General features: G+C 36.7%; 1 protein-coding gene across 2 annotated transcripts; it reads left to right on the forward strand.

Annotated features, from left to right (window-relative positions):
- Positions 1-179: 179 nt before the first annotated feature.
- Positions 180-12,510, forward strand: CC2H3orf38 (chromosome C2 C3orf38 homolog). Of its 2 annotated transcripts, XR_002162345.3 has the most exons (4): positions 180-313; positions 2,507-2,745; positions 4,539-5,466; positions 10,107-12,510. XR_002162345.3 is itself a non-coding variant. In XM_003991549.5 (3 exons), the coding sequence occupies exons 1-3, from the start codon at positions 187-189 to the stop codon at positions 5,217-5,219; spliced, it is 1,047 nt and encodes a 348-aa protein (XP_003991598.1). In that variant the 5' UTR covers positions 180-186; the 3' UTR covers positions 5,220-6,419. The 2 variants fall into 2 exon arrangements, 1 of the variants encoding a protein (XP_003991598.1); XM_003991549.5 differs by lacking the exon at positions 10,107-12,510 and having other exon boundaries at positions 4,539-6,419.
- Positions 12,511-12,889: the final 379 nt, after the last annotated feature.

Below are 12,889 nucleotides of genomic sequence, written 5' to 3' on the forward strand. Positions count from 1 at the left end.
CACATTTCCTGAACTGACCTTGTTGGCAATCACTTCCGCCCAGGCGTTTGGAACACCCGAGGCCCTTTGGCGGCGAACAACAGGCAAGGCACTTCCGGTGTATGTTGCCTAGGCGCCGGCCTGCTGGGCCTGAAGGGACGACGTTGCTGGGTCGTCCCTTCCCCACCCCCATTTTTGGGGGCCGAGATGTCGGGGCTCAGCTACCCAGAGATGGAGGGCTGTCGTAACCTGCTCGGCCTACTAGAGAACGATGATATCATGGCCCTGTGCGACACCATCACCAACCGCCTGGTGCAGCCTGAGGACCGCCAAGGTAAGTGCTGACTTCTCCGCGAGAGCGGACGCCCCTCCCGAGGCCTCATCCAGACCCCAGGTGGCGGGAGCCTGAGAATAGAGAAGGTGCGAGACCTCGCCCCGCGATGGGGCCCGGACCGGGCTGAGGCGGAACTCTCGAGAGTCTCAGCCACCGCCGCTGCTCCGCGGCCGGGGAACCTCCGCGCACCTTCAGGTGGCACTGACCCGCCAGCACCCTGGGGGAGGTGATGGCACTGGAAACGGCGCAGCTTCCAGGTTTTATGTGTTGGGTGTTAGGGGCATATGCTTATTTTTTTCGAGAATTGAAGTGTACGTGAATAGTCGTTTTTTTTTTCAAAATTTCTGGGGAGCCAGCGTGTTTTCCATTTTGCGTCTGGATTCAGCTGGGGAGTGTTAGCTGGTGAGCCGAGGAGTCAGCTGCTGCTCATGTTTGTCTCTCCGAGCTTGCGGGAGGAGATCTTAAACACTTTCAGTTTCCTAGGTAAAACAGCTGCTGTAATAAAAGAGCAGATCGTTTGAATCCGTGTCTCTTTTTGGATCCAGTTTTTTTTTTTTTTTTTTTTTTTCTGAGATGATTTTGAGCAATAGGAATACATTATTTTCAGAGCCAAACAAACATTTCGGTAGATTTGAGCGTTATTAATATTAAGCCTGATTTGTAACTACTCCACATAAAAATGTAATCAAGAAGCTTAAGTGTTTATTTCGCTTGGTATATCATCTGGAGAGCTTTATTTTAAATTTGCTGAATTTTACTTTAAAATGTGAAAATTCCAGACTGCTATGTTAGTATGACTTCAATATCTACAAAAGGTTGTGCTTTTTAAAACTGTGTTGCTCTGCTTTTAAGTCGGATTTACATTTCCATTTAAAGAAACCATTCACTTGAAACTTCGAGCCATCAACATTAAAAGAAGAAATTCCTAAGACTTTAGACTGCACATAGTTTTAGACTTATATGTAGTTCTTCAGCATTTAAATATTTCACATGCTACTCACACCTAAACAGGGTGAGTGTGAATTTAAAATTGATAGATAAAAATGCTGGATTTAATTGATGGTGGGTCTAAAAGTAAATAAGGAAAAGAGATGTTAAATGATTTGAAAAGATACTTGTTGGAGAGGAAGAAAATAGAAGTTTGGAAAACAGGTTTAACAGTATCTCCAAAAATGGAAGATTTGCTTAACTCTGGGCTCATATTCTGCACCTGAGCTTCTCAAACTACTGTGCCTGTGACTCAGTCCCTCAGGGATCTTGTGAAAATGCAAACTCTGATTCAGTAGTTTCGGGATGGCCCCAGAAATTCAGCATTTCTGACAAGCTCCCAGATGATGCTCATGCTGCTTGCCCCAAGTCTTAGTTCTGCCACTTCTTGGAAGCATGATTGTTGATACCTCATATATCCTCAGCTTTCATTATTTGTAGAGTGAGGAGATTAAAAGTCATTGCATATCTAAAATACTGTAATTTTACCTGTTAGAGATTATAAATGAATTTAGGTCCATTGGCCTTCTTAGAAAAAAAAAATTTTTTTCTCTGGCTCCATTTTTTGCTTAAACCATGTCATTTAAAAGAAAATGCATGGGGCGCCTGGGTGGCGCAGTCGGTTGAGCGTCCGACTTCGGCCAGGTCACGATCTCACGGTCCGTGAGTTCGAGCCCCGCGTCAGGCTCTGGGCTGATGGCTCGGAGCCTGGAGCCTGTTTCCGATTCTGTGTCTCCCTCTCTCTCTGCCCCTCCCCCGTTCATGCTCTGTCTCTCTCTGTCCCAAAAATAAATAAACATTGAAAAAAAAATTAAAAAAAAAAAAAACCCAAACTTGACAACCCACTTCCTGTTTTTTTTTTTTAAGTTTATTTATTTATTTTGAGAGAGAAAGAGAGTGTGAGCAGAGGAGGGGCAGGGAGAGAGAGGAGAGAATCCAACAGGCTCTGCGCTGTCAGCATAGAGCCAGACATGGGGCTTGAACCCATGAACCGTGAGATCATGACCTGAGCTGAAACTCAAGAGTTAGATGCTTAACTGACTGACCCGGGCGCTCCCCACTTCTTGGTTTTGTTAAAATAACCATCTCATGCCAAAGCAATGCCATGACAAGAATTTATAAATATTATTTGATAGGGTTTCTGCTGACCTGGGACCGATTTACATGACTTAGGGTTTTCTACTAATTTTTATTATTTCCTTCCAGATGCCATTCGTGCAATATTAGTGTACAGTCAAAGTGTAGAAGAGCTTTTGAGGCGTAAGAAAGTCCACCGGGAAGTCATATTTAAGTACTTGGCAACACAGGGAGTTATTATACCTCCAGCTACTGAAAAACACAATCTTATTCAGCATGCAAAGGATTACTGGAAAAGGCAGTTACAGCCGAAATTGAAGGAAACACCAGAGCCAGTTAAGACAGAGGACATGAGACTCTTTCAACAGGTAAAATAGATCTTACAGTTATACCCTAAGTCATAGTTCTGTCTAAACTCTGTAGATAATCCTAGATCACTGGGAACATGGCTAATACTATTTTGTTTTTTATAATTTTAGCTTTACTCCATATCCTTTGCATCCTAGAGGAAGATAAGTAAAGCACCTAAAGAAAGGAAATATTTTTGACATTTAGTAATATACATAAAAGATTGTATTGATTTATGAGGGAAAAATGCTTTTATCACTTTATCAAATGAAGACTATTGGATTTGTAAAGAGAGTGGATAAACCGCAGTTTCCATTTAATTTTAATTTAGCTTCTGATTCTCTAATGTTTTTGTTCACTTTAAAAGAATGCTATTATAGCCCTTTCTCATTTTGAAGACTTTCTTTGATATTAAATTGATATTAGATTGTAAATTCCATGAGAAAAACTTAAATATTTTTTAAATTTGATTTTTTTTTTTTTTTAGCTAGGAAAAATCCTCTTGTAATAATTTCCTTTAGCTCACATTGGCTGTTTCTATTTCTTTGTATCTCCACTGTATGTTTTAGATACTGTGTGAATATTTAAATGCTGATTGTATGAATGCTAGGTAATTTATAAAGTTTAAACTACAAACTTTGAATCAGTGAAGTTTTACAGTGAGAGGTATTTGCTTTCATATTAGGAAAGAATCTAAGCTTTTTTAATTTGCTTAGAAAGGATGCCAACTCTGAAATCATACGGATGTGACTTAAAAATAGGGTGTGCCATATGCTAGGTGTGAACTTCAGCAAGTAACTTGACCTTTCTGAGCCCTGTTTACTTTATCTATAAAGCCCACATATGATAGTTTCTATGTCACAAGGTTCATGAAGATAGAAGGAAATAGAATATAAGTGCCAAGCACAGAGCCTAATATATTCAATCAAAGATGCTCTGTCAATACAAGATCTCTTACCATCAAAATGAGTTACTATACTCTGGAACACATAGATGAATAAAATCTAGCCTCTCAGGTATGTTTTTTGCAATAACATTTTCTTTGAAAAAAAGAGAAATAGCAATATAAAATTAATCCCAATCCTAAAAAGTAATGTATTTCAATCATATTAGATTTGTCTGTTTAAAGATAGTGAAAATGCTCATTTATTATCTACGATATTGTAGTAGTTTAAATGCAACAGCGGGGGCGCCTGGGTGGTGCAGTCGGTTAAGCGTCCGACTTCAGCCAGGTCACGATCTCGCGGTCCGTGAGTTCGAGCCCCGCGTCAGGCTCTGGGCTGATGGCTCAGAGCCTGGAGCCTGTTTCCGATTCTGTGTCTCCCTCTCTCTCTGCCCCTCCCCCGTTCATGCTCTGTCTCTCTCTGTCCCAAAAATAAATAAAAAATAAAAAAATAAAAAATAAATAAAAAAAAAAATTAAAAATAAATAAATAAATAAATGCAACAGCTTATGCATTTAAAGCATACAGTTTGAAGGTTTTGACAGACATTTGTGAAACCGCTGCCACATATAAGAGAAAATGCTTACATAAATCATTATTGACTGTTCATGCTGATATTTTGAGAGGCTTTATTAACCTTAATTTCTTAGCTGAATTTTCATATGTTTAAGCTGGGAAATTGTAAAATGATTTTTCCCCTTTTTGGAAAAACACTTGACTTTTTGCATGATGGTTTCAGTGGGTTCACCTGTAGTTCATTTAGCTTCTGCTGTACTCCGTATACTCAAACTTACCTCTAAAATGGGCCAGATAGAAAAAAATACGAGAACTAACCTTTGTTTTATTTTATATTTTATTTATCTTAATCAGCCGGAAAAAGAAGATAAGAAAGCTGAAAAAGTTGATTTTCGTCGATTAGGAGAAGAATTCTGTCACTGGTTCTTTGAACTTCTTAATTCTCAGAATCCTTTCCTGGGACCGCCTCAAGATGAATGGGGACCACAGCACTTCTGGCACGATGTCAAGCTTAGGTTTTATTACAATACCTCTGAACAAAATGTGATAGACTACTGTGGAGCAGAAATTGTAAGCCTTCGTCTGCTGTCACTAGTGAAAGAAGAGTATCTTTTTCTCAGTCCCAATCTAGATGCCAGTGGACTGAAATGTGCTTCTTCTCCCCATGGTCTAGTTATGGTTGGAGTTGCTGGGACTGTCCACCGAGGGAACACTTGTTTGGGCATTTTTGAACAAATATTTGGACTCATACGCTGCCCTTTTGTGGAAAATACTTGGAAAATCAAATTTATCAACCTGAGAATTATTGGAGAGGGTTCTCTTGCTCCTGGAACATTAATGAAACCAGCTATTACATTCGAACCTGGTGATCTAGAGAGCTTTTATAACATAATTACTTCATGTGGTACCAACGAAATACAAGTTGATGTAAGGCAGGCATTGGATAGTGGAACTGGAGACCAAGCTTTATGCAGTGGAGATGAGGCATTGTTGAACAAAAGAGAACTGAGTTTACCCAACCCTCTAAAGCATTGAGCACTGTATGTCAGTCTAAAAAATACAGAAACTCTTCCAAATATCACATCAGTAATGTTTAAGTGATTTCAGATGGGAGGATTGACATATTTTAGTTGAAATATCTTTCTTGACTACAGACTAATATATTATGTGAATACTTGCCTCTTTCTACCTGAGTCGCAGCCAATGTTCTGAAAGCTTAATGCAGTTCATCAAATAAATCCCACTTTAGATGGTATAACTAACGGTGTGCCTTAGAAACCAGGTAATACTTTCATTTTACTTAGTATTCTAATATCTGTACTTTTCATATGAAAGAGATTTAATGTAAACTCAAAAGTTATCATTTTAGGAAACTTGAATAACATTCTCACGAAAAAGTCCAATAATTTAGCAGGTAGATAAAAAATTACTTTCCCTTTTTAAAATTTGAGGAACATTTTTCAAAAGTTACCTATAGTAGTCCAAGCTGATCAAAGCCTTCAGCTAACAGTTTTATACAGCATTTATTGTAGTACTGTATAGAGGAAACATACTGTTGAAATTTTTAAAGAGGTGTGCCCAGTTCCCTTACTGTTTTCCTCTTGCTTGATCTTGGAAGAGGTGACAAAAACATAAAACACAAAACACACATACATAAATTTATAATGTGGGATATCTATTATATACATATATATACTCCCACATCATAAATTAAAATTATTAGGATTTTTCACCCCCAAATTGTTAATACAAGGTTTGAATTACAAGATTAAGTTGCCAGATTAATTACTTAGTTGCTTTAGGGCTTAAATTCTTCATCACTTGGCAACTATTTGCTGATCTTGGATTTAGTTAGTAATTTCAATTTACAAAATTTCCATATGGAAAAAATTGAGCTGGGCATTTTTGTGATGATGTGCTGTACATGATAAGTTTTTACCTTTAACTCTTCTGATGATCACCTAGGGTAATAAGAAATTTTGGAAGCAAGAGGAACAAACTCAACTGGTCTTTTTTTTTTTTTTTTAATGCCATGCCTTTATGAGGAGTACAAATTGGTACGTCTTAAAATAAGAACTTAATAAAGGAGGCAAATCCCTGGTCTGCTCTAAGAATAGTGTATTGTTTAAAGACAGGTTATGGTTTTCTCCTTTAAGTATAGAGTATCATTATAACATGTACTCAATAAATTTCCTAAGTGAAGGATAAAATTAAAAAATATTCCCATCTGTTTTCTTTGTGGTGTAATGTCGAGTACTGCAGAAATACTACTATAGATGCTCAGGATGGGCCGAAGTTGCCTCTAGCTACCTTCAGTATTTTTTGAATTCGTGTAATGCTCAAGTAAGGTTGCAGTCTCTGTATGTTCTTTTTTTTTTTTTTTCTGTATGTTCTTTTAATCAATCTTGGAAATTTGAAATCTTCCTGACAGACTCTCTCACTTGAAGATTGGAATTATGATTTATTTTCTGTGAATCCCCACAGCTGGGCAACACAGTAGGACCTAATGTTTAACTGAATGGGTAAAGGAATGAACAAGCCAAGCTTACATACTGTGTAGAAGACTTTTCTGCATCTAGATTTTGTCTTTGGTTCTTATCACTGGTGGTGTTTTGATCATTTCATCTGTTTGAATTTCATACATGGATACACTGAAACTTTGAGGATCCAAGCTAACTCAGATTTGGGGGAAATTTTAACCTTTTAAATTTTACTCAATTTAAAAGCCCAGGGGTCAGAATGGGATAAACTGAAAAGCCCTAACCATTATAGGTGAAGTGTATACTCTTCTGTTCAGCGAAAGAAGACCTGGAGATTCTTGAAATTTATTCATGAAGTTTAAAGTTTGGTCAGGTCTTGGAGAAAGTCCCAAAGCACAGTGCAGATTGAACTCTACTTTTGCTACCATCCATTTGTTTTGTTTATGTTAGGGAATGGCAGAGACCCCAGCTTTTGGTCTTTTTTGCTTCATTTCACCCTCAGCTGGAGTGTGAAAGTTGTTGGAGTGAAGTAGTAAAGAATACAACACTCTACACATATTTCATAGTAATTGAATAGTCAAGCCAGGGGGGCCGCTGGGCTTTATTTACTGTAGACTGATTTGCCATAGCCTAATAATAGGGCATATGTCAAGTACCTGTTCTTGTTAATATAGCTTAAAGTAATTTACATTGGGATTTTTTATTAGTATCTAGAATGCCAAAAAAAAAAAAAATTACATGAGTCTTATTAACTAAAATACCAAATAATAGAAGCCATCTCTATTTTATGAAATTAACTTGCAAATGGCCAACGTAAGAAATGTTCCTATATTTTCGGAAAGGTAGTATTCTTATGCTAAAGAAAGGCTAGTTACCCAGTGCCTGTAAGAAATTGTAATAGCACCAGAAAAAGATTTAAAGAATAGTGGCTTGGGGGCGCCTGCGTGGCTCAGTTAAGCATCTGACTTTGGCTTAGGTCATGATATCACAATTCATAGGTTTGAGCCCCACATAGGGCTCTGTGCCTGCTCTGTGCCTTAGAGCCTGCTTCAGATTCTGTGTCTCCCTCTTTCTCTGCCCCTCTCTGCTTGCTCTTTCTCTCTCTCAAAGAAACATTTAAAGGTTTTTAAAGAAATGGTTTAATTAAAAACATAATCAGCAATATTGTGTTTTAACAAAACGGCTCTTATGGCTAGATGATAAAAGTGAATGAAAACTATACTTTAACGTTTTTATTAGCATCTGTGTTCACAAATTTAGGTGCCATTTTCTTCACTAGTTCTTAATTTGGGCTGTGGCTAGTGGCCATCAAGTTTTGAAAAATGAGAACTGTATGTTCTTTCTCCCCAGAAAAAGATGTGTTTGCATATATATCACAATTTTTGCATTATTTCAGTGAGTTTTTGGGTTTCCCCAAAGCACATCTGTGAATCCTATAGGGATCCTTATAACTTCAAGTTGAAATCCTGCTAATAATAGTTGTATTCTCTCAGGTTATTCTTGGATACTAAAATTATTTTTAGAAAATTTTGTGCCCTTTGCCAGAGTCCCTAAGCCGGAGGACTAAATCTTCTTTTTGAATGAAAGGATAATTTGTAGATTTTGTTTTTCAAAAAATGTCAGATATTAAGACAAAACCCACTGAATTACTGTCAATTGAAACAAAAATATTCAGAATTCATTTTATTTTGGCAAGATAAATTTAATGAACATCAGACAAATTGTGAGAGAAAAATGTGAAAAGTATTAAAAAAATTCTCTAGATCTTTACAAAAAGTTGTCCTAAGATGTTTATTTAGTAATGATTGTATACTGCCAATTTTGATGAAGGATTTCAAAAATAGGATCATTTCCTCCAAAGGGCTTGTATATGTGGTCTCACCTTACACCATTCCCTCTCGCCTCCCCTCACCCCACCCTATTTATAATCTTCGTATATACTCACTTTGAATGCAGATAGCACAACTGCAAGTGCTGGGAAATAAGACTTTCTGCATTTGGGTTCTCTTCAAGTTTATTTGGCATATATTTATGGAGCATCTACAATTTATAAATCCCTGAATCAAGCAGAAGATAATAATAGATTACTTATTTAAACTTTGCATGTTAAATTTCAGTTTCTTGGTTTAAATATTGTTTTTTTCCCCATTTTTTAAGTTTATTTATTTTGAGAGAGACAGAGCGTGTGAACAGGGGACGGGCAGAGAGAGAGGGAGAGAATCCCAAGCAGGGTCTGTGCTGCCAGTGCAGAGCCTGACATGGGGCTCAAATTCACAAACGGTGAGATCATGACCTAAACTGAAACCAAGAGTTGGACGCTTAACCCATTGAGCCACCCATGTGCCCCTCTGGGTTTGAATATTTTAAGGTGAGAACTACTTGAGGCCCTTTTCAGAAGGGTGTGGTTATATCCTTTTGTATGGTTCAGGAAAAAACACTTAGCTTAAATTTTAGCTCTGTGGCCCTAGCTATATCACATTGATTATATCAACACAGAATATAGGATATTTTGACAGACCACTTAGGGTTGGAAGAAAAATATTCAAAATGCACTGAATCTTTTTAGCTTTATTTTTTTCTAGTTTGAACCTTTCCAGTAGTCCTTCAGTAAAACAATATTAAAATGGAGTATTAGGGACACCTGGGTGGCTCAGTCTGTTGAGTGTCCGACTCTTGATCTCAGCTCACATCATCATCTCACAGTTCATGAAATCAAGCCCCGTGTCAGGCTCTCTGCTGATGGCATGGAGCTTGTTTGGGATTCTCTCTCTTCCTCTCTGCCCCTATCCCACTCGCTTTCAAGAGTAATAAAATGAAGTATTATATTTACTGTGAGATATAATGTACCCCCCAAACACTAAACCATAAACTCCAGAGTCATGTTAGTCATGGAATGATCTATTTCAGCTGCTGCTGTAGAATTTCTTTACATAGATATTGACTTAATAATTTCTTTGCTTTAATATTTTTTACATATTTATAACATTAAAATTTCCTTAAAGTGCAGCTTTTGTCCTCTCTTCCATGCTCAGATTTTCCGTAGTGTTACATTACCTCCAAAATAAAGTCCAGATTTTATAATTTGGTTCTTATCACCATCTACATTTGTTTTCACTCATTTTTCATGGATTGTTTGGTCCAGCCAACAGATGCTATTAATTAGTCTTAGTGTTTGTCCTGTATTTACTTAGCCCTTTGCTTTTATTGGCAAGTAGACAGTACTTAGAGTAGTTTGATGTAGGATTTTTCAACTGCACGAAGGCATGAAATTAAAATGTATTCAGTAAAAATGATACTTTTTAAGTTTTATTTAATCTCTTCATCCCATGTGGGGCTTGAACTCACAACCCAAAGATCAAGAGTCGCATGCTCCTTTGATTGAGCCAGCCAAGCACCCCAGTAGAAACCGTACTTTGAAGTTTGAATTTTGTTCTTCTCACAGGCTGGAGATATGGGGGACAATAGGTGCTGGGTGGCGGCAGGGAACTGCACCTCCAGTTAGCCATGCAATCACAAGGGTAAGCAACCAATATACTTCAAATCATTCTGTATCCATATGGTCATTGTTTTTTTATGTTCATAGAGTATCCAATAAATTACATGAGATATTCAACACCTTATCATAAAATAGGCTTTGTGTTAGATGATTTTGCCCTACTGTAGGCTAATATAAGCATTCTGAGCCCATTTAAGTTAGGCTAGGCAAAGATAAGATGTTTAGTAGTTCCTAACCTATTAAATACATTTGAACTTAATGGTATATTCAACTTATATTATGTTTCTTGGGCCATAACCTCATCGTAAGTCGAGGTAGGTCTGTATACAAAATACTTGGGAGTTTAATTTTTTTGTTGTTGCAGTCTGATAATATAGAATTAAAAGGGCTATGATTGGAATAATTTAAAAATTGGAAGTTTCTTAAGCATTTTTTCTCTTTAGGTGTTTTGTATACATTATCTAGAATAATTTTTCTCTAGCTTTTTGCATGATTGCTTAATTTTTATCTTTGAGGATTTGTCTTAAATGTTTTCTTCTAAGTGGGCCCTATTGTTAATATTTATCAGAGCACCTTGTTTATTTCAGTCTTAGCACTTTAAATATTAATTTACTAACTTGTTAATCTCCCCAGCTGGGTTTTAAACTGAGAGCAAGGACTGTAGCTGTTTGACTTTAATTTTATTTCCATTGCTTTGCACAGAGATGGGGTATTCAATTGATATTTATTAAAGATATAAAGGAAAAAGTGATACTTTCTCAGAGCCTCATGTATTCCTGGTCCTTTGCCTGTTGCTAACGACAATGCCTAACATATGTATTAGGTGCTCAGTAAATATTTGTTTACTAGGTTATCTTTCTGAATAATGATATGTGAACTCTAATACAATCAGTAATACTCTGTTAGATAGGATTATTAAAGTTCTGTGTGCTTTTGTAAAAGATGAAATGGAGGCCCCAAAAGTTAAGTAATGTCCATAGTTCTGTTGTGGGTTCCCCACCCCAACCCCCCCCCCCCCCGGCGTGTGTGTGTGCGTGTGTGTGTGTGTGTGTGTGTGTGTGTATAATTTTTAAACTACAAAGTCTGTGCTTTTTCTTGCACTTTATTTCTAGTCTGACTATTGCTACTACCTTATTTTGAAAGAATTTAAACTCTAAATCTCAATTTCTTCACATGTAAAAATGAACAGTTAGATTAGTTGTATCTAAACTGCTATTTTGAAGTTACATGGTTTTGTGAATGTATGCCTTCCTAGCAACTAAATAATATTACTTTTAAAGGAATTTGTAGTTCATTGAAGTTGGAGAAATTCTTTATTTTTCTTGCTCATAAATCTTACTGAGAAAACGCTTTCTATTTTTTCCTAACAAATACACATTTATAAGTATATGTGTATTGTGGGTGTGTTTCTATTTACAGAGGGAAAAACAAAAGGATGAAAGTATTACACATCATATCTAGAATAGAAAAGGAAAAAAGTATGAAGCCTTTAAAATAGTTTCCTATTTTCTAATCACTAGAAATGCTGAGGTTGTTTGAACTACTGTTGTGTGAATCTTTTTTGCTGTTACATATGTTCAAAATATATTTCCATGTTTTAGTTGAAAAGTGCAAAGTGGTTGACAGAAGACCAAATTATAGACTCCCAATAACCTCTAGTAGAAACGTGGATGTTGATAAAATAATCAAATACTATATAGATGATTCCTTCAAAGAGACTGAGTAATAGGAATTGGCAAACATGTAAGAGTGACATTGGAGAGGAGTGGCAGATTTGGGATAGGATTTTTCTGTAGGAAGCATGGCCCTGGAGGGGTGCTGCTCAGAATGTTATTAAAAGTTATTCTAGGAAGTTTAATGGAAAATATTGTTGAGCAAAGACAGGAGGTTTTACTGTATGGACTGTGCTGATTGGAGTAGTTAGTATGGGGTTACAATAGAATGAGCTTAGAGTACAGAAACAAGATAGCAATAGAAAAGGTAAGCATGTCAGGAACTTTAATTCTGGAACTCGTAGTAGAACAATCATAAAATTGAACTCATAGGAACTAAGAATTGCAGAGTAAGTCATAATTTGAATTCTACAAGCAGCCTTCAGCTAGAGCAAGAGTTTAGGACTGAGAAAAAAGTTGATTTTAAATAATGTATCAGTGTTTTTTTTTTCTCTCTCTTAAACAGTCTTCTTTCAATTTGGTAAACCATTTATCAAGCACTTACTATGTACCAGGTATCTTAACAGAAGACACTTGGTACTTAAGTATTTGTTCTAGTTTCTTACACTTTTATTACTTTGTTTAACTCACATTGAGTAACGTTTAGTGTTTAATAAAAGAATTTATTTTACTGAAAATTGCTTTCTCTGCTCTCTCATTGATCCCTTCTTATTACTGTAACCATTGTCATCTTTTGGTGCTTACTCTGAATTGTAGGTGAAGCCCTGACCTTTGGATTAGAGCAATGCCGCTAAAACGATGGTGATCCTCAGTGACTAGTAGGCAGTTTCAGAAAGACAAAAAAGCACTGACACATTTTTTTTTTCCATATAACACCGATTTTGGAAATTTTATGCACATAACTCACATATTTACCAAGTTTTCTAGGTAAATTAAAATCTTAGTTTTCATAGTGTGATGTTAGTGTGCAATCATTAGATGCCTATGTGATGACAAGAACTGTGTTGGTCAGTTTATCACAACCAGCATGAAGTCAACCGTGTTTATTTTCCCTGC

This window comes from Felis catus, chromosome C2 (genome assembly GCF_018350175.1).
Source record: "Felis catus isolate Fca126 chromosome C2, F.catus_Fca126_mat1.0, whole genome shotgun sequence".
Lineage (NCBI taxonomy): Eukaryota > Metazoa > Chordata > Mammalia > Carnivora > Felidae > Felis > Felis catus.

What these genes read in the sequence shown, in the direction of transcription:
- CC2H3orf38 (XM_003991549.5), top strand. Translation starts at nt 187, where the DNA reads ATGTCGGGGCTCAGCTACCCAGAGATGGAGGGCTGTCGTAACCTGCTC. An exon ending in GCAGCCTGAGGACCGCCAAG is followed by an intron (nt 314 to 2,506) that starts GTAAGTGCTGAC and finishes ATTTCCTTCCAG; the next exon opens with ATGCCATTCGTGCAATATTA. An exon ending in ACATGAGACTCTTTCAACAG is followed by an intron (nt 2,746 to 4,538) that starts GTAAAATAGATC and finishes TATCTTAATCAG; the next exon opens with CCGGAAAAAGAAGATAAGAA.